The sequence below is a fragment of the Rhineura floridana genome, chromosome 8 (assembly GCF_030035675.1).
Source record: "Rhineura floridana isolate rRhiFlo1 chromosome 8, rRhiFlo1.hap2, whole genome shotgun sequence".
Taxonomy (NCBI): domain Eukaryota; kingdom Metazoa; phylum Chordata; class Lepidosauria; order Squamata; family Rhineuridae; genus Rhineura; species Rhineura floridana.
In genome coordinates this window covers 118227903-118252998 of record NC_084487.1, presented here as the reverse complement: position 1 = coordinate 118252998, position 25096 = coordinate 118227903, and the positions used below count along the sequence as shown (strand labels likewise).

Sequence of the window (25096 nt, the reverse complement as noted above, 5' to 3'; positions counted from 1 at the left end):
GAACTTCCTGCATTCTGCTTAGACCCGCCCCTTTTTTTCCTTCCTCACCTAGGTTGGAACGTAGAGAGCTGCTTGTGGAAAACAATTGAGAAATCCATTTTTTTAATACGTTGTGACTATTAGGCAGCGACACGTCCACCTAAAAACAAAGATAGTAGCAGACAACACTTCATGGTCTGCCTCAACTTTTATTTAATGTGGAAGATAGGTTTTCTTTTTAGTTTTAAAACATATGGAGTATTTGCATGCCAGTGCAAATGCAGTTCATTATCACCATACTGCAGGTTTGGGATGCTCTGGCTGGAAAATAATGGCTTTCAGCAGCACAACTCGGGGGAAACCTCCAGCCCGCAGGCCATATTTTGCCCGGCACAGGTCGCTTTTTGGCCCGGAGGCCCTTTTGCCCAAACCACGCCCACCCGCCCCACGCCTTACTTAGTATGTGACATCAGGTGTGCGGGAGGTAGAGACATGGCTGGATCAGCTGCATTCCCCGTGGGAAACCCTGTGGTGCAGCGATCCTTGCAGAAAACACCATCGGCTGACTAGCCCCACAAAGGAGTCTGCTTGTCAATGTGGCTGAAGTCCGTTTGGAATTCCAGCATAACCCCTTCCCCCAGCAAAATCATGCCTGGAGTAGAAACAAAGGTCGATCTTCCTAAAACTGCCGCCTCTCGTCTCCTTCCCAGCCCAAATCCAGCCTCAATAGTTACACAGAGAACCTTGCGCTTTGACTTGCGTGCAGAGACGAGGTAAATGCTTTTAAAAATAAATCTCGCACGAAATAACAGCGGAGTTAGAAAGACCAAGAACGCCTGCCTTTGCTTCTACATGTTGTTGTTTGGAACACGCTGCTTTCCAATCAACACCAAAGTATAATCTTATTTTTTTTCGTTTTCTACGAACAGAGCTGCTTGCCAGTGAACCCCGATGCCCTACAGTCTATATGTTATATCTCTATGCCGCCTTCACTCGCAGTACATCAAAGTGTAGCGGAGGGGAAGAGAATGTCCCCGGAATGTCTCGAAATGCGCGTGCGTCACCTTTATCCGTACTGACCGGCGTCTAATGACTGACTGTACCCTAGATTGAGGACCTCATTGGAGGAGTCAACCGTCCTCCTCATTAACGTCGAACGGGCAGAACTCAAACTTCGCTTCTCTCAGCTCTCGGTCCCTTCCTAACTCACGCTACCGCTAGCCAATCAGCACGGGCAGGACCGAAGGACGTTTTTTCCCCCGACTGAAAGTTTAAGGTGAGCGCGGCGACATGTTCTGAGGTGCAAGTAGTCCAAGCACTCCAGAGACCAAATCTTGCGAATTTAGCAAAATAATCTCGTGGTACATGTTATTTTCTTTCCTGATCTCTTCTCCAGTCCTGACGGGATAGAAAGAGAAGGAGTAGGATGTAAATTTAGGACACACATTTGAGGTCTGGAATCTGGTTGAATTGTGTGAAGTAATGATGAAAATAAAATAGTGCTTTTGACCATGTGCAGAGTGCTTCGTTTATGAAATTTACACCGGACTTCTTCATAAGATTCCAGAGTGGCTTATACATTGTAAAATAAAATATTTTTAAAAATCACAAAAATCAACAAGAACAGCAGTTAAAGCAACAGAAAAGCCTTGTCAAACAATTTAGTTAACATAAGAACATAAGAAGAGCCTGCTGGATCAGGCCAGTGGCCCATCTAGTTTAGAATCCTGTTCTCACAGTGGCCAACCAGGTGCCTGGGGGAAGCCCGCAAGCAGGACCCGAGTGCAAGAACACTCTCCCCTCCTGAGGCTTCCGGCAACTGGTTTTCAGAAGCATGCTGCCTCTGACTAGGGTGGCAGAGCACAGCCATCATAGCTAGTAGCCATTGATAGCCCTGTCCTCCATGAATTTGTCTAATCTTCTTTTAAAGCCGTCCAAGCTGGTGGCCATTACTGCATCTTGTGGGAGCAAATTCCATAGTTTAACTATGCGCTGAGTAAAGAAGTACTTCCTTTTGTCTGTCCTGAATCTTCCAACATTCAGCTTCTTTGAATGTCCACGAGTTCTAGTATTATGAGAGAGGGAGAAGAACTTTTCTCTATCCACTTGCTCAATGCCATGCATAATTTTATACACTTCTATCATGTCTCCTGTGACCCGCCTTTTCTCTAAACTAAAAAGCCCCAAATGCTGCAACCTTTCCTCGTAAGGGAGTCGCTCCATCCCCTTGATCATTCTGGTTGCCCTCTTCTGAACCTTTTCCAACTCTTTCATATCCTTTTTGAGATGAGGCGACCAGAACTGTACACAGTATTCCAAATGCGGCCGCACCATAGATTTATACAACGGCATGATGATATCGGCTGTTTTATTTTCAATACCTTTCCTAATTATCGCTAGCATGGAATTTGCCTTTTTCACAGCTGCCGCACACTGGGTCGACATTTTCATCGTGCTGTCCACTACAACCCCGAGGTCTCTCTCCTGGTCGGTCACCGCCAGTTCAGACCCCATGAGCGTATATGTGAAATTAAGATTTTTTGCTCCAATATGCATAATTTTACACTTGTTTATATTGAATTGCATTTGCCATTTTTCTGCCCATTCACTCAGTTTGGAGAGGTCTTTTTGGAGCTCTTCGCAATCCCTTTTTGTTTTAACAACCCTGAACAATTTAGTGTCATCAGCAAACTTGGCCACTTCACTGCTCACTCCTAATTCTAGGTCATTAATGAACAAGTTGAAAAGTACAGGTCCCAATACCGATCCTTGAGGGACTCCACTTTCTACAGCCCTCCATTGGGAGAACTGTCCGTTTATTCCTACTCTCTGCTTTCTGCTTCTTAACCAATTTCTTATCCACAAGAGGACCTCCCCTCTTATTCCATGACTGCTAAGCTTCCTCAGAAGCCTTTGGTGAGGTACCTTGTCAAACGCTTTTTGAAAGTCTAAGTACACTATGTCCACTGGATCACCTCTATCTATATGCTTGTTGACACTCTCAAAGAATTCTAATAGGTTACTGAGACAGGACTTTCCTTTGCAGAAGCCATGCTGGCTCTGCTTCAGCAAGGCTTGTTCTTCTATGTGCTTAGTTAATCTAGCTTTAATAATACTTTCTACCAGTTTTCCAGGGACAGAAGTTAAGCTAACTGGCCTGTAATTTCCGGGATCCCCTCTGGATCCCGTTTTGAAGATTGGCGTTACATTTCCAGTCCTCAGGCACGGAGGAGGACCTGAGGGACAAGTTACATATTTTAGTTAGCAGATCAGCAATTTCACCTTTGAGTTCTTTGAGAACTCTCGGGTGGATGCCATCCGGGCCCGGTGATTTGTCAGTTTTTATATTGTCCATTAAGCTTAGAACTTCCTCTCTCGTTACCACTATTTGTCTCAGTTCCTCAGAATCCCTTCCTGCAAATGTTATTTCAGGTTCAGGGATCTGCCCTATATCTTCCACTGTGAAGACAGATGCAAAGAATTCATTTAGCTTCTCTGCAATCTCCTTATTGTTCTTTAGTACACCTTTGACTCCCTTATCATCCAAGGGTCCAATTGTCTCCCTAGATGGTCTCCTGCTTTGAATGTATTTATAGAATTTTTTGTTGTTGGTTTTTATGTTCTTAGCAATGTGCTCCTCAAATTCTTTTTTAGCATCCCTTATTGTCTTCTTGCATTTCTTTTGCCAGAGTTTGTGTTCTTTTTTATTTTCTTCATTTGGACAAGACTTCCATTTTTTGAAGGAAGACTTTTTGCCTCTGAGAGCTTCCTTGACTTTGCTCGTTAACCATGCTGGCATCTTCTTGGCCCTGGCGGTACCTTTTCTGATCTGCGGTATGTACTCCAGTTAAGCTTCTAATATAGTGTTTTTAAACAACTTCCAAGCATTTTCGAGTGATGTGACCCTCTGGACTTTGTTTTTCAGCTTTCTTTTTACCAATCCCCTCATTTTTGTGAAGTTTCCTCTTTTGAAGTCAAATGTGATCGTGTTGGATTTTCTTGGCAATTGGCCAGTTACATGTATGTTTAATTTAATAGCACTGTGGTCACTGCTCCCAATCGGTTCAACAACACTTACATCTCGCACCAGGTCCCGGTCCCCACTGAGGATTAAGTCCAGGGTTGCCGTCCCTCTGGTTGGTTCCATGACCAACTGGTCTAGGGAATAGTCATTTAGAACATCTAGAAACTTTGCTTCTTTGTCATGACTGGAACACATATGCAGCCAGTCTATGTCCGGGTAGTTGAAGTCACCCATTACTACCACATTTCCTAGTTTGGATGCTTCCTCAATTTCATATCTCATCTCAAGGTCTCCCTGAGCATTTTGATCAGGGGGACGATAGATCATTCCCAGTATTAAGTCCCTCCTGGGGCATGGTATCACCACCCACAACGATTCTGTGGAGGAGTCTGCCTCTTTTGGGGTTTCGAGCTTGCTGGATTCAATGCCTTCTTTCACGTATAGAGCGACTCTGCCACCAATACGTCCTTCCCTGTCCTTCCGATATAGTTTATATCCAGGGATAACCGTATCCCACTGGTTTTCTCCATTCCACCAGGTCTCCGTTATGCTCACTATATCAATGCTTACCTCTAAGACCAAGCACTCCAGTTCTCCCATCTTAGTTCGCAGGCTCCTAGCATTAGCGTACAGGCACTTGTAAGCAGTGTCTCTCTTCAAGTGTCTTTGGCACTTGTGGTTAGGCCTGTGGTAATTTTGCTCTTCTGAATTTATATCCTGTGCCCCTGCTCTCACAATGCCTACTTCTAGGCCTACCCCTTTTAAAATTTCATCATTTCTTTGGTTTTTATCCCAGGGGGGAGGTTTATTCCGAACCGGACCTTTCTCAGCTCCTGTCGGGTTTCCCCCCTCAGTCAGTTTAAAAGCTGCTCTGCCACCTTTTTAATTTTAAGTGCCAGCAGTCTGGTTCCATTCTGGTTCAAGTGGAGCCCGTCCCTTTTGTACAGGCCCGGCTTGTCCCAAAATGTTCCCCAGTGCCTAACAAATCCAAACCCTTCCACCCGACACCGTCGTCTCATCCACGCATTGAGACTGCGAAGCTGGGCCTGTCTGGCTGGGCCTGCGCGTGGAACCGGTAGCATTTCAGAGAAAGCCACCTTGGAGGTCCTGGCTTTCAGCATCCTACCTAGCAACCTAAATTTTGCTTCCAGGACCTCACGGCTGCATTTCCCCATGTCGTTGGTGCCAACGTGCACCACGACCACTGACTCCTTCCCAGCACTGTCTACCAAACTATCTAAACGACGGGCGATATCCGCAACCTTCGCACCAGGCAGGCAAAACACCTTGCGGTCTACACGCCCATCACACACCCCACTATCTATGTTCCTAATGATCGAATCACCCACTACAAGGATCCCTCCACCCCCTGGAGATATATCCTCGGCACGAGAGGATAGCTGCTCACCCCCAAGGAATGGGTCCCTTCTAAGGGATCGTTTCCCTCTTCCTCAGCTGGATGCTCTCCTTCCCCGAGACCATCGTTGTCCATGATAGCAGGAGAGCTATCATCGTTGGAGTGGGACACAGCTATAACGTCCCTGAAGGCCTCCTCCACACACCTCTCTGCCTCTCTCAGCTTTTCCAGGTCCGCCACCTTGGCCTCAAGGAAATGAAGTCGTTCCCAGAAAGCCAGGAGCTCATTGCACCGAGAGCATACCCACGACTTCTGTCCAACAGGCAGATAGTCGTACATGCTGCAGGCGGTGCAAAACACTGGAAAGCCCCCACACCCCTGCTGGCTTCTTACCTGCATAGTTTTGTTTAAGGTTTATTACGTCAATGGGTTGGAGACTGCGGTTTAGTTGAGGTCAGGGAACAGACGGGCAGAGTGGGGGGCCCTGGCCTCCTCGCCCTGCTGCCGAACTCGCTCTGCTGCTTAACTCACCTTGACGCTTTGTCAGCTGGGGCCTTGACGCTTCGTCAGCTGGGGCTCCCTCTAGCTCGTGGAGCAGGCTCAAAAAAGTTCAAAAAAGTTTTTAAAGTCATGAAAGAATAAAGAGATCTTTATCAATGAATAACTGAAGTTTCATTAGCGCAGTTTAAAGCAGCAGGCTGGAGCAAGCACCCACTGCTGATGCTTACCTTGTGTCACCCTTTAAAAAAATTAATTGCTTTCCAGTGTTGGGTAGGTAGGTAGATCTAGGTACCATTACATTTTACCATTGTGCCCCAAAGTAGTAGTGTTCCAGGGAATTGTGGGAAATTTAAATGGCTGAATGCTACCACCATCAGGTAAGCCCACTGGGGCACTTTGCCAGGACCTCCACAAATGCGGAACCAACCCTGTCAGTTTGCCACTTTACACAACAGATTGGTATGTATTTATTCACATGTAATTGTTCCATTTCTGTAGCTTTCTTGAGGTATCCAGTAAGTACTAAATGCATGAAGACTAGTGGGGATGTGAAGGGCTAGCCCCACTTCCTTTGGCATTGTGCATAGAGGTGACCTCCTTCAGATCAACTGATCGTGTGTAGCCTGTGGGTATGGTTAGTGTGTGTAGTAGTACAGAGAGGATGAAGCTAGTCCTGTGCATTCCACTGAGCCTTTCACATATTCAGTATCCATGGGTACTGAATGCCTGAATAGGCCTTCTCTGTGAATGCAAAGAGCAGCAGTAGATTGTAAAAGAGAGGAGCTGACACAGAGAGGACTTGCTTCTCCTCCTCCTAGCTGCTGCAAATATACCCTTAGAAATTGCAGGACAATTTTATCTAAAGTACATGGAGATGGCTTTACCCTTTGCACACATCAGGAGGAAATTATCCTGCATGAGCCTCCTTGAAATCAAAGGGAGATACAACTCCTACCCCTTTCAGAGATTTGCTTTCACAGAAGTTCACAGTAAGTTGTGTATGGAGTTTCCTTGCAGCCTTTAAAAGATCTTGGGATGGTAAACTATCTGAATACTCAGTTTAACACTCAGATTTGTTTCTGAACAGCGCATTCAATCACAAGTTGCTATATCAACTGTGACAAACCATTAGGATCAAAATGTGCCATTTAGAAAAAAATTAATACATCCCTAGCACCAACAGTGAGCTGAGTAGCTCAATGAAACAGTTATGTAAAAGATAAAACTAGATATGCCTGTTTGTTAAAATCACATTTTAACTTACATTTTGCAAGAATTTACATCAATGGTTTACGATGAAATCCTAACAATGTCTACTCAGAAGTAAGTCCTATTGAATTCTGTGGGGCGTACTGCTGGGTAAGTGGAATTAGGATTGCAACTTTAATGCCTCTTCAGTAACTAGATTAACAATTTCGCTTGATCCCTTTGGGCTGAAAAAATATGCAGGAATATACTTTGTTCTAGGTCATTACATTTTAGGCAACAGACCAAGAGGGTAGTCTGTCCCTTGCATTTATATCGATAAGCTTCACTTGCTGCCTTTAACCTGCTTTGTAGTTGCAACTAATTTTATATAGTACTTTTTAAATTTCTCTTTTGTTAACTTTTTTTTAAAAAATACATGTTCCATAATATAAGGCCAAGGTAACAAAGAAAATCAACAATGATGTTATCCAATTAAGCTATACTCAGAGTGATTTCAATGGGTACGCTCTGAGCATAACTAACATTAGATATTACTCAATAGAAAATAAAGAGAAAAAATACATCTACAACAATGGAAACAGATTTCCTTCCACTACTGCATGAATCAACCCTACCCATTTTCAACTAGGTTTTCACCCATGTTAGTTAAATGCTTTACTTTACTCACACTTGTGCCCTATATAATTCACTTAATTTAGATATTTAAGAACTTATTCAGTACTAATTGGATATATTAATCTGGTTTTTGCAGTCAGTAGCTATATAAAAAAAACTGTTTTAGAGCTATGTTATGTTGCCAAGCTTGAATCTCCTCGGTATTTTGGTGGTGTATATTCTTCCAACTATATGGATACTTCTGACAGTATCAGTCAATTTGCTAATTTTAATTCAGGAATAGTTACAATATAACTTACAAAATATTCAGGTACCGTAAAAGTATAGAATTCAAATTGAAAAATCAAAATCTATTAATATTTTCTCTTTGGCAGTATGAGCAATTTGATTTTACTGTCTATTTGTTGATGCTGTTTGTTGCTTTAACTTGCTATGTGAGTTTATATGCTTTATATTACTATGTTGCCCTTTTTTGTTTCTTACTAACTAATTGAATAAATACTGTCGTCTTCATTTTTAATCTCAGTTGCAACCTGGATTGTCGTCTTGTCTGATTTGGACACTGGCACATCCTATAGATCAAACATTCCATTGAGATGAGGACAGATTCTCTGACCAATGAACATCTGGTCTGTAGTCAGCCAGTATGTTACTGATTTGGGGACTACATTCATATTTGTTGTAGGGATGACTGTTAATTTAGAATGAAAAGGATGAATGGTCTGACTTGATCCTGAAGGCAAATATTGACTCTGCTTTTATAGTAAGGTGGACTTTGTGCTAGAGGTGACAGACCAACATTACTGAAAATGGAAAAAGAAGCATCTAGTGACGCTGTGAAAACCACCCAAGAATCTATAGTTAAGGAAGAGGTATGCAGTGTTTTGTTTTTGGCATGTTATTTTGAAGCAACTTAATTACTGTGTTAAAATATTGGGCTATGTGTGGTATAGCATAGAATACAGAGGCAATGTGTTGTGTTCAACTAAGTCCTACTTGGAGTGGACCCATTGAAATTATTGAACCTAAGTTAGCCATGCCCATTCTGAATAAGCCTACTCTGAGCAGGACTAGTGTTGAATACCATGCAATATTTCCTACTGTGAAAACAGCACCTTCATATGAGTTAGCAGGACCATTTTCCTTCATCCAGAGGTCTTGCAAGTCCTACATTTTGTCAAAAAAGCACTTTTGATTTTGGAGGTTATTCTGTGCCTTGTATCAAGCGTTTGGAAGTCATAAGAAAGGTTATGAATACGGAAGCATATGCATCGAAAGTTTTATAGGAGACCTTGTATGTGTACACTGTGGGCACAGTTAAGGATTGCTTAGTCCTGCAATCCTAAACATCAGCAGTATTACTATTATTATTAATAATACTACTCAGGGCTTTTTTGTGGCAGTACTTACCAGTACAGAGTACTGGCATCTTTTTTTTGCTGCCCATAGCAGCCATTGTGTGCTGGCAGCGGTCACGGCACTTTTATCAATACGAGTACCAGCACCTCGTTTTTTACCGAAAAGCAGTGGTGATACTTACAGCATGCTGTTCACCAAATTGCTCCAGGGCGGGTTACAAACATAGGGAGTAAGTTGTACTGAACACAACTTGACTTGCTTTTCAGAAACGTCCATAGGGTTGCATTGTATGTTCTACTGAAATGAATGAAAATTAAATGCTCTTCAGTGTGACTCAGATTGGTCTAGTAAGTTACATTAAGTGCATTATGGACATTGGTGGTCATTTCTGTTGAAGTATCGAGCCAGGGTCTGACTACGGAATGTGAGGTGATATTCCACTCTATGGAGTTCCTAACTTGACATTCATTTCACCTCTTGTGCTACCCAAAGTGGGATTGCCTGAGTGTGCAGAAGTCCAGTGTCAATTGGAGAGACTTACTGCTAATCTGTAATATTGTTGATGTTCATGCTTATCTTAAATGGTCTTCTTAATCTCTTGCTGGCATGGTGCACTTTTTGCCACTTCTGTCATAGCATATTTGATGGCCTTGTTTGCCTACCGCTTTTTGCCTACATCAACCATATGCCCTTTGGCTGCTGGGACTAGTTGGGGTAATGATTTGCCATTTGTGTCGCAACACTGAAGGGGGTCACGACATCCTCTAGCGCTTTATACCTTTTGTGTAAATCTCAAATAATTGCTTAATCTTTAATTGGTGTGGCAATGTGCCTGGTGGCTTCTTTTCACATTCAGGCTAAAAATACATACATTTTGTGTGAATGTGGCAGAAGGGGAGTTCTATATATGTTTCCCCCACTTACGAACTAAGCCACTATTTTATTATTTTCAACATTTTTAGATTGCCCATTAACAAATAGGTCTCTGGGCAGTTTGTATTTAAAACAAACCCTAGTTTCCACAAGGCCTGATTTATGAGTTGAGCATATCCTCCATTTATTTACCTATGGATTAGGCTCAATAGCCCCTTTTCGCTGTGATGCTGGTGTGCCCCTTATTTGTCCCTCTGTAACCATACCTGTTGATCCTTTGCAGTACAATCACAGGCATGCTTACTTGGAAGTAAGTTTTTCAGAGCTTGGAAAAGTTACTTTTTTGAACTACAACTCCCATCAACCCAATCCAGTGGCTATGCTGGCTGGGGTTGATGGGAGTTGTAGTTCAAAAAAGTAACTTTTCCAAGCTCTGGTATTGCGTGCAGTGGGCTCACTCCCAGGTAGGGTTGCCAGGTTCAGGGCCTGAGACCTTTAGGAGAAGAGAAAGTCAGCCAAGTGCAAGTGTTCTTGCAACACTGTAATGGGAAAAACCACAAGGTGGAATTCTCCCTTCCCCCTGCACAACTTTTAAAGATACAGAAGACCTCTTGGTTGCCAGGCCCGGCCTCCAAGAGGTCTTCTGTATCTTTAAAAGTTGTGCAGGAGGAAAGGAGAATTCCACCTTGTGGTTTTTCCCATTACAGTGTTGCAAGAACACCTGCACTTGGCTGACTTTCTCTTCTCCTAAAGGTACAGGATCAGTCTCAGGCCCTGAACCTGGCAACCCTACTCCCAGGTAAGCATGCATAGGATTGCTTGCTTGCCTCTCCTTTTGATTTCTGCTGTTCCTTCCTGCTATATTTATGTTCTTATTTTCTCTTTTTCCCTAACTGCAGTGCCTCCTTCTAAAGTCATGAATCTTGCTGTGGTTCAGTGGTCTGCTTCCATTCTCCCTCGCCTTTGGGTACAATTCTAGTACTGTCCATAGAAAATTACTCTCTAGGGAAAATGCCAGTGCCAGCGTTCAAATTGTTTATTCTAAATATTGTAGATTTAGGCCTCTAAAAATGTCCTCTATAGTTAATACTTGTAAAGACTTCTTCCTGTTTAGGGCATATGCTCTTTTACCATGAGCACATGAACAAATTGTAGAGGACTTCCTTTCCTTTGAACTTACACACATCTTTCAGGAAGTAGTTCTTCCTTCATGTCATGTTATGTAAATTCTTTGATAATGCCTATCATTTTGGTAACAGCAAAAGAATTGTCCGAGTAAAATGCTGCCATCCTGAAAACAGAAATATTGCTGATGGCTTCCATTTTCTATACTAGCTATAATGACACTAGAGGCAAAGTTTTCATAGTTGTTGTTCAGAATCATAATCTTTGTGGTAAAAATGTTTAAGCATTATTTTTTCCTTTCTAGACCATAACAGAAAGAAAATGGGTGAAGCTTGAACAGACTACTTATCTTGATCCCACAGGTCAGACAAGGTAATCATTTTGACCTAGTAGCTATTTGCTAAGCCGCTGGTTTTCTGACAGCATTCTAGGGAGCTCTGTAGTTTACAAGGGTTTCTTCAATTAGAAATCCAATTATAATGGGCAAATCCCACTGCAAGACAAATTGTTAATCCTTACCTGTCTTCCCCTGCAATTAGGGTTGCCAGGTCCATGGCCTGAGACTGATCCTGTATCTTTAGGAGAAGAGAAAGTCAGCCAAGTGCAGGTGTACTTGCAACTCTGTAATGGGGAAAACCACAAGGTGGAATTCTCCCTTCCTCCTGCACAACTTTTAAAGATACAGAAGACCTCTTGGAGGCTGGGCCGGGCAACCAAGCTGTCTTCTGTATCTTTAAAAGTTGGGGAGGGGAGGAGGGAGAATTCCGCCTTGTGGTTTTTCCCATTACAGAGTTGCAAGAACACCTGCACTTGGCTGACTTTCTCTTCTCCTAGAGTTACAGGATCAGTCTCAGGCCAAGAACCTGGCTACCCTACCTGCAATATATATCCATAGGGGATCATAGGATATGTTAGGATGTACTCTTAGTTCATGCACATCATTTGTGAGTCAGAATAGGCGGGCCAGGCCCCTGCATGAAGTAGGGTTTCCAGATGCAGAAGAGGACAAGGCTTATGTGGAAGGGATTTCAGCAGGTGAAGCTTGCATGACAATACAGTAGTTGCCAGTTTTATTGGACCAGGGGGCACATTTTTAATTTGGAGAGAGTGATGAGGGTGCCAGTCGCAACATGGTTGCCATGGGGGCGTGGCATAACACAAAATGAGAGTACAGGCATCGCTGCTTCCTTGCCACCCCTGACAACCTCATGTTTACCATGGGAACTCAGCTATGTCCTGCTGGTTCTGATTGCAGAAATATAGCCGTTAAAGGAACAAGAACCAAAGCCTAGGCTGCCTTCTTGTACCCACTTACCTTGGAGTAAACCCCATTAAACATAAGACTTACCTTTGAAGGAGACATGTATCCAGTTAAGTTATACTCAGAGCAGACCCATTGAAATTAACATGTTGGTCACAACGGTTAACTTCAGTGGGTCTACTCTGAGTAGGACTAACATTGGATACTACCTTTACTTATGCCCAAGGTTCTGTGTGTTCCATTGGAACACAGAAAAGCCACAGAATGCAGCATCAGCCTTAGAAATCAGGTTCCTGGTAATCTTGGCTTTCTTTTCTAATTCTTTTTAAACATAATTTCTCATCTTTATCTTTGCATTCATTTTCCTGAAAGTTTTTGGGGTTGCATAATGAGTGTTGGAAAACAGAGGAAGAGCTGCTGCATAATTTATTATGTTTGGCGCTCAGAGGTCAGGACTTGTGCCCTGGGGCTTCTTCCCATGGCAAGAATGAATAGGCAACATAAGAAGTCATGCACAAATTCCTTGATTTGCACAATTTATACCCATTGCAGAATTCTGCATTTGTTATAGAATTTAGATTCACTTGGTGCTTACTTTCAATTGATTTTTTTTATTGTTTAGCATACAGCTAGCTTTGCTTGTGCTTTGAGGTAGTTTTTTTTAGTAGAAAATGTCTTGGAGACACCAGCAGTAATTCCATATTCAAAGCGCCTCAGGGATGTGGTAGTGAAATATTACTTGTGCAATTAATTCGTCGTCATCACCATTTTGGAATCAACACATCTCCATTGGCATTTATCTTAATTCCATCTCTTCCCTCCCCCTTCAATTTTAACAGAGTATGGGAATCTGTAAAGCGTACTACAAGAAGAGAGGGGGTTTCTGCGGATGGTGAGCAAATATTTTGTTTATCAGTGTCAGAAAACCTCGTTCACCACTGAATGCCAAGAACTGTGATGGGAGATTGTTGGATAAGGTGGTACATACACAAGAGAGAGCCAATATATATGGGATTGTTGACTGTTCACATGTATGTTGACATTCACCAAACATCAGGCATTTTATGTAACATACATTTGTCTTGTTAACAACATTATTATAATTATGATTTCCATTTTCATACAGTAGCTAGTGGTTCATAACAGTAAGTGTTAATATGTGTGAACAGGCACCCCCAGGCCTGGCCTTAAAGCTAAAGGACCTGCCAGTCTTCCCCTCCTCACCTTTCATTATCTGAGTATGGAAAGGAAGGTGCAAGGTAGTGTGGCATAGTACACTCTTGAATACTTGTGGATACTAGGCCGCAGCAGCACTGTTAGAATGGTTTGAAAAAAGTGGGACGTGGATTTCCTAAACTAGTGTTGATGTTTTTCAGGTTGCATTCTGGGGAATCCTGGTGTTCCTCAAAAGTTTCTGGGGGACTCTTCAAAGACATGATCAGTAATGACAGGCAAGCTGCCCTGACGGACAGCTTGCCCACCTGTTCCCATCTTTCCCTGCAATTGGCAGCTGCAGTGGAATGCTGAATGTGTTATAGGTTATGTTCTCAGTTCAGATGGGAGGATGGTACGGCCCATCAGGTCGAACCAGCACCCTGTGTGAACTAAGGGTGTGCCCTAGAACATCTTCTAGAATCCACTGCAACATTCAGAGCTTCCAAGCCGATACAGAAATTGTTCCCCAGAAGTAGAAATTCTGACAACCATTGCTTTAAAACTAATAGTATGGACATAGCCATCAAGTACACAGGTACATGAGATAGTTTAAGTGAGCGAGTTACTGATGTTTGTCTGTCTTGGTACAGTCTTTTGACCATGTTTTTGAAAGTTTCTTCCCTATGGTGGCAGGTGTTGCTGTTATTCCAGTGTTACAAAGAACTCTCCACTATGACTGTGTTGTCCTAGTGAAGCAATTTAGGCCTCCCATGGGAAAATACTGCTTGGAATTCCCTGCAGGTAGGTGGTTCATCTTGACTCATTTTTGCTTGTTAGTTTTCAGGTGAGAATCTTGCCAGTGTGAGGGAGGCACTGGCTGTTATTTGTGATGCTTCTATGTTCAGAAATAAGCTACAAGTCCTCTATCGGAAACCCCTTAGGAAGCACTTCTGCACATTACTACTTTTAATTTTATCAGATTAGAACCTTGTAACTAGGGATGCAGGAGAACTTGCTTTGATCTGCATTTTTAAGGGAACAGAATTAATTTACACCTTCCCAGGTAAAACATGGATTGGAATTATCCATTGTATTTTGCACTTCTCTAAATTTTGCAATACAGTTCTTGGCTCAAAAAAACTCCAAAATTTGTATTCTATGATAAAATGCATTGAGAAATGCATATATTGAAAAAAATACATATTTAAATATATTTTTAGATTTTTAGTATGTGTAGATTTTTTTTAAAAAAAAACCCCAGACTAATGCAGAAACTGGATGGAAGAGACTTAGGAACGAACATGTGTGCAATGACGGGTCCAGAAGCAGACTGATCTGTACATCCCTTCATATAACAGGAGCCAGGTTAGGGGACAATTGCTTAAGCCAGTGGAGCGTAGCAAGATACATTGCAAGGTGAGGCTAGGTTTCCCTCCCCTAGATACTTCTTTTTCTATGTAAAAAGAACAAATATTTGCGTAAGATGCATGCATTTGTCCTGCAGATCTTGTTTCTTCTGGAGTCTCAGGATTCCAGGGATGCCCCTGTAATCTGTACTCCTTACAGCCTGTGTGTTTCATCCTGTAAAGAATCTTGCTGGTAACATCACTGTGAGGAGCTTGGCTATTTTTATGCACAAATAATGCATTTTAATAATTACAGGTAGGAAACCTGCGGTCCTGTAGCTGCTGTTGTACTCCCATCATCTCTGACAGTTGGTCATGTTGGTTAGGGTTGATGAGAGTTGGAATCCAACAACATTTAGCAGGCCATAGGTTCCCCACCCCTGCATTAGAGCATTTATCTTACCGCTAAGAAGCCTTGTGCTTTCATCCTACCCTGCTTATGTCAGCACCCTCTTAAGGCTTACATAATATAGATGATTTTAATTTACACCACAGGTCTAATTGATAGCAACGAAACCCCAGAAAGTGCTGCTTTACGTGAGCTGGAGGAAGAAACGGGATATAAAGGGGAAATCCTTGAATGCTCTCCAGGTAACTTCTGCATTTTGTCTTAACTTCTTCAATGGAAAACCATGATGCATGTCCTTTTTAAAGAGCACTTTGGATAGGTCACAGTGCTTTATGTACACTGCTTGCAGATGGAAGTGTCGTATGTAAAGGGCATACAAAAGACCAAGAGAGCATTCATTGTCATGAATGCATGCTAGAAAATTTCACTAGTGCAAGGTGGCAAGCAAACCCTAGCAAACTCTGGGCATACCTAGTAGTGCATCTGTATAAAGGTGCTGATGCAACTGCTTGGAGCAACATTTGGGGCTTTTTAGCTTAGAAAAGGGGGGGATTATGTGTGTATATAAAATTATGCATGATGTAGGGAAAGTGGATAGGGAGAAGTTTTTTCTCCTCATAATTCTAGAGCCCAGGGTCTGAATTGCTGGAGGTTCAGGACAGATAAAAGGAAGTCCTTTTCCATATAGTGCATGGTTTAAACTATGGAATTCACTTCCACAAGATGCGGTGATGGCCACCAGCTTGGCCTGTTTTAAATGGGGTTGAGACAAATTCTTAGAGGATAAGGCTATCAACATCTAGTAGTCATGATGGCTATATACTACTTCCAGAATCTGAATGCCAGGTCCTGGGGAAAACCCCGAAAGAGTGATGTTGTGCTCATGTCCTCCTTGTGGGCTGCCCATAGGCATCTGGTTGGCAAATGTAGGGAATAGGATGCTGAATAGATAGGCCTTTGGTCTGATCCAGCAGGCTCTTCCCACATCCTTAACAGCTCCTGAGAATGACTGTGTGGCTCTTCAGTGGGGGTACTTGGGACTATTCCTGTCAATTACAGCAGCACCGCTAGTTGTTGCAAGTTAGTTCTCTGGTTTGCTGGAAATGAACTTTTGGAGAACATGCACAGTGTTCCACACTCTTTGGTGGCACACTAGAGTTGTGGCTTTGGTCTTTAATCAGGTCTAGATTCTGATCCAGATCCTATGATATTCCTTTGTTTTTGAGAGCCAATGTGGTGTAGTTGTTAAGAGTGTCAAACTCGGATCAAAGAGACCCATGTTCAAATTTCCACTCTCATGTAACTGGGTGACTTTGGGCCAGTCATTACCTTTCAGCCTAATCTACCCCATATGGCTGTTGTGAGGATAAAATGAGGGACAGTACCATGTACACCACCCTGAGCTCATTAGAGGAAAGATTGGGTATATATGTAATAATTATTTGAGTAAAATATTGTCTGCTGTTTATATGTGTGTGGTGGCAGTAGGAAGTATTAGCTTATTTTTTTTCCAGAAAGTAACAGAAAAATTATACTTTCTGTAGCTTTATGCTTGGACCCTGGGTTGACTAACTGTACAACACACATCGCAACAGTCACCATTAATGGAGATATTCCTGCCAATTTGAAGCCCAAACAAAAGCCGGGTGAGTCAACCATTTGATATAATCTTCTTATATCGTAATATTTTCAATGTCATACTTGAAATACTTTCGTTTTAAAAAAAAATAAAACCAAAGACAAAATTTCATTAGGATGCAATGAATTTCTGTTCTTCTTACAGTGTCCTTTGGGGACCAAATATAATTCACTAGAGTTGTGTTAACATGATACCTACTGGCCAGAAACCAGGAGCTATTCTAGACATTATGGGGAATAAGGCGGTAGCATTTTTGTGGACTGTCCTATTATGGGATGTAAGTGAGGTGTGTGCAGTGTGTCATATGTGACTATAAATCCCCATAAAAAGCTTCCTCCATAAAACTTAAGTGTATTAGCCCACAATAAACTTTTCATTTTGATATGTTATGTTACTATTTGTAGAAAGCTTTTTATGTGGGGAAGGCATTAAAAAAATGGATCCCCAGGCTCTGCAGGCTGCAGTTGTGCAGCCCAGAATTCTACCAACGTTTGTCACATTACAAACACAGAAATACACATGTAATAAACTAAAGTGTCTGGGAACTGCATGTATCTTAGTTCAGGAAAGTGCAATAGAAATTAAGAGCCTGTCTCATCCCCCTCTTTTAGCCACGTTAGTCCTGGCTTAGCCTGTGGGGAGAAGGGCCCACCTAGTGCAATCTCTGGAGCTCCAGGGTAGGGAGTTTCTTTGGATTGTGGATAGAGGGAAAGCAGCAACTGTTTATCTGGGAAGAAGTAGGGGAGATTGAAGAGAGAGCCCTTTGCGGGCAGAAGGTGGGCAGAAGTTGCAGCATCTTGGTTTGGGGGTTGCCACATCTTTTGGGCAGGGAGGTTAAGCCAAATGATGGCTAATAAAGGAGTAACTGTGGTGACAGGACTGTGGCATAGCTGTTTGGGAAAAGGTGAAATGGAAGGGCTGCGTTGTGTGGGGTTGCTAGAGGCAGAAAGGGGGTTATGTGTCTTGTGGCTTTCAGAGAGATGATTTGGATACGTGGCTTTTAGGCTTGAGAATTAGAGTGACACGAGGGTATGGAGTAGAGCTACTTGAGAGTACCCCCCCATCCACTCCCTGGCATCCATGTGTCCAGCACAAACTTCTGCACATGGGGGGCCTTTGCACATAAAGCTGTGTATACAAAGAACCCCACTTTGCAGGTGCTTGTGCTGTATAGCTTTATTTAATTTATATCCCGCCCCTCCTCCCAGAAGCAGCCCAGGGTGGCAGACAAAAACACTAAAAACTTCTTTAAAACATATTTAAAAAGAAATATTTACATCTTTTTTTAAAAAAAATCTAAAAGCAATTTAAACACAGATGCAGACTGGGATAAGGTCTTAAAAGGCTTGTTGAAAGAAGGTCTCCAACAGGTGTCAAAAATTCCAGAGATGGTGCTTGTCTAATAATATTTAAGAGGAGTGAATTCCAAAGGGCAGGTGCCACAACACTAAAGGTCTGTATATGCAGACACCAGGGGCACTGTGCCCTGATCCCATGTTGCTTCTTACAGGAGCATTACCAACTGAATAGTGCTATGTTTCAGTAATATTGTAGAGACATAATTCAGCAATGAAGTCTCATGTGCAAGTGTAAAATGCAAGTATCTAAGAGTCCCAAAACATGTAATTTCCAATGTGTTTTGTGCTTTGTTTCTTACATGCAGAGGAAGGAGGTATGTTGTCCGCTTAAGTTCACTATGGCTAGGATCACAGATAAGTATGCTAGATCTCTTTCCGAATATTCCAGTGTGTTTTTAGCTCAATAAAGTCCCTTTGTCTTTAAGTTCAATAGCTATCTCTTTCTGGGTCATCGTAATTTCCACTACTTTTTCAGTAACACACTGAGAAGTGTACGAGGTGAGTAAAGAATTCAAAAGATGGAATCTTTACTGATGCTTTTAGAGACGTTTATCCCATTTGGGATGATCTGCAGGAAAGGGATCCAAAATCTACTGTGTTAATTTTTTTAAAGTTGGAAATCGTGGGTTAGATCCCAAGAACTGTGAATAGAAGGAAAACAAGACACTCATACTGTTCTCTAGAGCGGCCTTTCCCAACCTTTGGGTCCCCAGATGTTGCTGGACTACAGTTCCCATCATTCCTGACCACTGTCAATACTGGCTGGGGCCGATGGGAGTTGTACTCCAGCAACATCTGGGGACCCAAAGGTTGGGAAAGGCCGCTCTAGACACTAGCAAACAGAGGTTGACAAATTTTGACCAGCCTCGGATGTCAGCCAGAATTTGTGCCCCACTGCTCTGCTTGGCTGTAATGTCACACTGAGCTTCAGAGGGACCTCTGGGGGTTGGTGGGACTATAGAGACAAATTTTCCCCTGTTCTCTAACATGGAGGGAAACAGGGTGATGTGTGTTATGCCAAGCTTTCCAAAGCTTAGTGCATAGATCCTTGGCTATGTAGAAGCATGGAGGAATCTCCCAGCCTTCACACTGACTTTGGAGAGGCTAAGAAAGGAGTAAGATCTTTTCCAATCCTGCAAGGCTCTTATGCTAGTTTGGTTGCCAGTTGCCACCCTAGAGTTACTGAGAAAGTGGGCACAAGAAAGTCTTTGGGCAACAGAACTTGGTGACAGTCTACTTTAGAGCAAGGAGGCTGAAGGTGCTGGCTGCCTGGGAAAAACTACTGCTAATCAGGGTTCCAAACCATGGTATAGAACAGAGATGGGCAACCCTAAAGGCCACACATAGCAGTGAGTGGGGCCAGGGCTGGCAACCATACATATCCTTCCTCCCACAAACACACACATCCCCCCTTCCCACAGACTGTCACACTTTAATGCCCCTATTTCTAGCCGGGGAGGGGGGGGGGGAGGCAGGTGTCTGCAGAAAGAACTGACTGGGTAGAGCAGCTAAGTCCTGCAAATAGGAGATGCAGTCATCTTGGCATATCATAAATGGGACAGAGGCTAGCTAACCTATTTTCCTTCTGGGTTTTAATGTGTGTGAACCTTACCTTATTTTCAATCTGCTTTAGACTAAAGGGGAGTCATATTGTGGAATGTAGTACAAATTATGTAACACCTCACTTTTTTCCCCACCCTCAGAATTTGTAGAAGTTGTCACACTACCAAAGAATGACTTATTGCAGAGAATTGAGGGTAAGCATCATTGCTGAAGAAAAGCATCATAAAAATTGAAATGTTGGGCAGGGTTTACAAAGTCTGAGCCTTCAAAAGGAATTTTCTGAGAATTATTTTTTTAATGGTATGCCAGGGAGGAGTCCCAAAACCTGGCATCAGTCTTCACAGCAGGGATGCTTAGCCACGCGTACATATGATTCTCCTAAATGTTACAGCAAACTGTTCAGTTTGCATATCTTTGCAAGCATATGAAGCAGATGGTTGGCAGGCTTTGGACTCCTCTTCTCCCCATGGAACTGCACTTAACAGCTGATTGCTCATTTTAAAATGGGCAAGCAAACAACGGAAAGCTACAAGCAACATCCAAATGCGAGTATTTCCAATCTGTTGCTGAGGGCAATGGCAAAAACTCCTTAGGCTGCAATTCTACTTTCTGAATTTTCCTGAATTTTCTTCTCAGTACCTGTCCTATTCATCCAAAACTACATTTTTTTTAAGACGAGAGTTTAAAAAATAATTTGGGACTTTTTTTTTTACCAAGTGTTGGGCATATGGCTGCTTTTGCTCCAAACCACGACTTTTTTTTAAAACTCAAGGGTTTTAGAACCAAACTAATTGATCAGCAGAATATAGCACAGCTCTTGTTGAACTCTCCAGATGAGGGAAGTGGAACGATTGGATGCTCTGCCAGCTTTAAAATAGAACAATAACATTCTCCCTACATATAGAACAGGAATGGGGAACCTTCCAGTCCAAGGTGCATTTCCTTTTGGGGGCCATATGCCAGTAGTAGGCAGGGCCAGAGACAAATGTAGGTGGAGCAATGGATGAATCTTCCCTTTCTGTCGTAGCCTAGCTTCTAGTCATGTTGCTCTCTGTCCTCCAACCAGACAAGCAAGAGTTATTATCAGAGTTCAAGAACATTCTTGTCAAGCAAAAACTCTCAAGGAAGAAGTGCAGCCTGGAGGAAGTCCTGAGGACCAGGTAGAGAGACATGGAGGGCTGCATTTGGCCCTCAGGCCTAAGGTTCCTCATCCCTGATATAGAAAATCAGGGAGAAGGCTAGGCTAGAATCCATGTCTCACATGGTGGTTCTCCATATGTAATTTTTTTTAATCTAGGGTGCATTCAGTCCTATTTTCCCTCATCTGCCGAGTGAAGTGGTGCAGCCCAAGAGATGCATCATGCAGTTCTGCTGATTGTATAGCTGTTGTTTAACAAGCAGTTGTGTGAGGGGGGAGTCTGTATTTTCTTTGTGTATCACTGCCCAAGTGGTGTTTTTACACTCTGTTTATATTACTTAGATTAGGACTGAACATCTTGGTTACAAAGTAGTGGCAGTTCTCTAGCAATTTAAGATTACACAGTTCAGAAACTGAGTTGGTTTGTTAAATTATGGAATTGAATTTTGTGAGAATCACCCAGAGGACTTTGTTGTATGGCCCTGACTACCTGTGTGAGGGTAGAGGTCCACACAGTTGGAAGTATGTTTAAATGTCCTTTCTGTGTGTGGTTGGCCAGATGGTGTGGGAAGGAACTACAGCAGTGCAACTGGAGCCCAGCGAGCTGCAACCATGGCCAAGTCTGGCAGACCACCCATGAGAAAAGCATCCAATTATTTTTGCAGATTTGCTTTTTGGCAGCCACCATACTGCAAATGGTGGACTTAAAATCAAGTTGAACTTAAATGTCATGATACAGTAATTTCAGTAACATTGAGCACATACAATGGAAGGGTAGAAACATGAAGGCAGGATATAAATGATAAATAATAGGAGTTTCCGCGACACAAGAGTTGCATTCTTGGAACGTTAAGGTTATGCTGCTCCTGTGTGTACTACTTTAACAAAGTATGTATCTATTTTCCAGAGCTGGTGGCAGAGGAGCACATGATAGTGGATGCAAAACTGTATGCTTATGCCTTGGCACTGAGGCATGCAACAGATCAGCCATTCCAGGTGCCATTTATGAAATTCTAAGACTGCTTAGCTCTTCTGAAGGAGTTCCCTGTGTGGAGCTAGATCAGCAATGGCATTTCTTTCATGCGACAGTCAACAATTTGGACATAGCAGTAAGCTTTTAAAAAAAGATCGGTTTTGTAGCTGTCTTGCTTCAAATCGTGCAACTAGACTATCTACTATGAAAAAAACATACAATCTCTCATAATTGCACCTTCTGTATCTGATTAACTGGAATTGTCTGAGAAAAATAAATATCTTGTTACCATCTGTCAGTATGTAACTTTTCTTTTGCCTTTGTGGAGACTGAGCCTGAGCAGAAAGATTAGCTTTCTGAAGGGCTTGGATCTGGCTTATTTGTACGTCAGGTTGACAGCATGCTTTTCCTCTTTAAGCTGAGGCCCTTAGATGGAAAAAGGAAAACAATCTAAATACATTACTGTAATTAGCTTCAAATCGTAGAGTTTCATCAAAGGGCTTTAATGAGAGCCACTCTGAAATTAAGCAATTACACAATGAGAACTTCTGTTTCCAAGCTATAAATCTAGATTTCTGTCCAGTAACCCTAAGTGTGGATTAAAAAACCACTCTTCCGTATTAGGTGTCTAGAGGCTGCACATATTGTTCTATCAATATTAAAACCAGAGGCTAATATTGATTGCCTGTTTATTATTTACCCTAGATAAACGGCACATAGCATAACTGCCCTCTTTCAAGGCTGAGAGCTAATGTTTGTTTAAAAACTTGAGACTAGCAGTACAATCCTAACCATTTCTACACAGAAGTCCTACTGAATTCAATATGGTTTACTCCTAGGTAAGTGGGGCTAGAAATGCAGCCTAAGCTGTAAAGAAGCAATTCCTCTCCCGACATGAACCCACCCGTTCACTACGCTCAACATCCAGGGCCCTCCTCCGGGTGCCTCCTCTGAGGGAAGCTGGGAGGCTGGCAACAAGGGAGAGGGCCTTCTCAGTGGTGGCCCCAAAATTATGGAATGATCTTCCTGACAAGGTGTGCCTGGCGCCAACACTGTTATCTTTTCAGCGCCAGGTCAAGGCTTTCCTCTTCTCCCGGCCATTTTAGCATGTATTTTAAATTGCTTTTTAAAATGTGTTTTTAAATTTGTATATTTGTTTTTAATGTTTTTGCTGTAAACCGCCCAGAGAGCTTCAGCTATGGGACGGTATATAAATGCAATAAATAATAATAATTAAAATTCCCTATTTCAATTCTAAATTCTGCCATGAGTAGTCTCCCACACACATCTGCAGTTGGGGAATAACACTGACATAACTTTGCAGGGATATTGTAAGGATTTTTATATATGTGTGTTGACTATTTTCAATCATTACAACAAGCTGAATATTATACCTAGTCATAACTACACTTAATTGGTGGGAGTTTTAAGTATGTGGAATGAATGTGAAAGCCCACTTATACAAGCGTTTGAACCTCATTTGGTAACTAGATACATTTTTGGCAACCTTTACCTCACAGCTTGCCTGCTCAGCAGTTGTATCTTTTAATAATTGGACCTGGACAGCCTTCTTCTAAATTCTGTGCCAGGTCCAAGATCCAAGTACTTGGTCGGTCAGTGCTCACTTCATAGTAAAGTTATTGTATGCTTTCATTGGTAGAAACACATCCAATGGAATACAATCTGTGATAGTTCTCAAATTATCAAGTACACACATGATAGAATATGCATAAAGATGGCATCCTGCTGAGATGAGTGCAGCTCTCAAATAAGAAGTTTCTCTGTCCATCCAGCTCTCTGTCTGCTCCAAGTAGCAACAATTGTCTAAGGTCTCAGGGAGAGCAATCTCTCAACCTGAGACTAAACATGCACAAGCTTCATAGACCTATAGCTTCTGCTATGTACTATGTGGTAAGTACTCCCCATCTCCTTCCATATAAGCCTGCCTATCTAATGAGATCTTTATTACAGGCGCTTCAGATGTTAGGCAGGTGCTAACAAGGGAGAGGAGGTCATCTGTAGTAGCATCTTAATTCTGGAACTCCCTCCACAGAGATGTTCATGTGGTGCTATCTTTAAGAGTCAAGCTGTTCAGTCAATATGGAAATTTTAGCATGTTTATTGCTGCTGTTTTTAATGGTCTAGAGCAAGGGTTCCCAAAGTGTGGTCTGTGGACCACCACTGGTCCATGAGCTTCAGTCAGGTGGTCTGTGGCATTTCTCATTGAATATTCATATTGATTTTTCATTCATTTTAATTGCTTTTATTACAGTAGGGCCCCGCTCATACAGCGGGTTACGTTCCGGACCCCTGCTGTAAAGTGAAAACTGCTGTAAAGCAGAACTCATTGAATAAAATGGCACACGATGCCCGAAAACCACCGTAAAAGCGGGGCTTTAGTCTAATTGTGTCTAATTGCTGTATTAGCAAAGTGCTGTAAAGCAGGGCCCTACTGTATATTGTTATAATTTGAATTCTATGGAATACAAATTGTAGTACAATAAAATGCAATTAAAAATCATACAGTATCGAGCACAGCACATCACAACTGCTGCAACAGGCAGAAAAATCATTTAATGGTCCTCCATGACCATCAGCAATTTTTAAGTGGTCCCGGGGTGGGGGAGTGGGAACCACTGGTCTAGAAATTTTAGCTTGCTTTTTGTGTAAGTTCAAAAGTAGGGCAAGTATTGCAAGGGCCATTGTGAGTCCCATGTTGCAAACTGTTGCGCTGCAAGTAAGAATACAGGAGACCATCATACCATAGATGCTGTTACAATGCCAGAATTGTAAAATTGTGCTGTTAAGACTTCTGTGTGGTAAATATTGGTTCAAAGGCAGTGGCAACACCAAACATTTTACTCACCTTGAGAGAAGCGAGAACAATTCTGGGCTGGGGGAATGGCACACTGATTATATTTACAGAATAAGAATTGCAATATAGCCGTTTGTACGTAGAATTAGAGTCTTGAGTACCAGAGCCCATACAGCTCTAGTGCGAACGGGGAAGCAAGTTGCCTTAAGCAAGCTAATCTCTTAGCCCCAGCTTATTATAAGTGCCAAATATAGTAACATTGGCCTACCTTACAGGCTCTTGTAAAAATTATTAAGGAAGTATTTACACAGAACATGATCCATCCAAAGTGAAGCCCTTCTGTTCAATGGGAGAGCTAGTTTAGAATTGCAAACCTTTCATCAAACCAACAAGGAAA

The 25096-nt window shown here is 42.3% G+C and overlaps 2 protein-coding genes across 3 annotated transcripts in view; one reads left to right on the top strand and one right to left on the bottom strand.

Moving 5' to 3' along the window:
• CDC123 (cell division cycle 123) overlaps positions 1–1139 on the bottom strand; it is a 60694-nt gene extending 59555 nt beyond the window's left edge. The window contains exon 1 of one of the 2 annotated variants that reach the window (XM_061582249.1): positions 1044–1139. Coding sequence is in view for 1 of the 2 variants with exons in the window: in XM_061582246.1 (XP_061438230.1) it covers positions 436–473 (38 nt within the window). In the remaining variant the exon portion in view is untranslated. Of the gene's footprint in view, positions 1–435; positions 568–1043 lie in introns of those variants that run through there. The other variant, XM_061582246.1, reaches the window with a different exon arrangement.
• NUDT5 (nudix hydrolase 5) lies at positions 477–22177 on the top strand. The gene is made up of 11 exons (XM_061582252.1): positions 477–752; positions 909–1255; positions 8450–8557; positions 11347–11414; positions 13143–13195; positions 14152–14259; positions 15360–15455; positions 16758–16859; positions 18516–18524; positions 19914–19967; positions 21819–22177. The coding sequence occupies exons 3-11, from the start codon at positions 8495–8497 to the stop codon at positions 21926–21928; spliced, it is 663 nt and encodes a 220-aa protein (XP_061438236.1). The 5' UTR covers positions 477–752; positions 909–1255; positions 8450–8494; the 3' UTR covers positions 21929–22177.
• The last annotated feature ends 2919 nt before the right edge of the window (positions 22178–25096 follow it).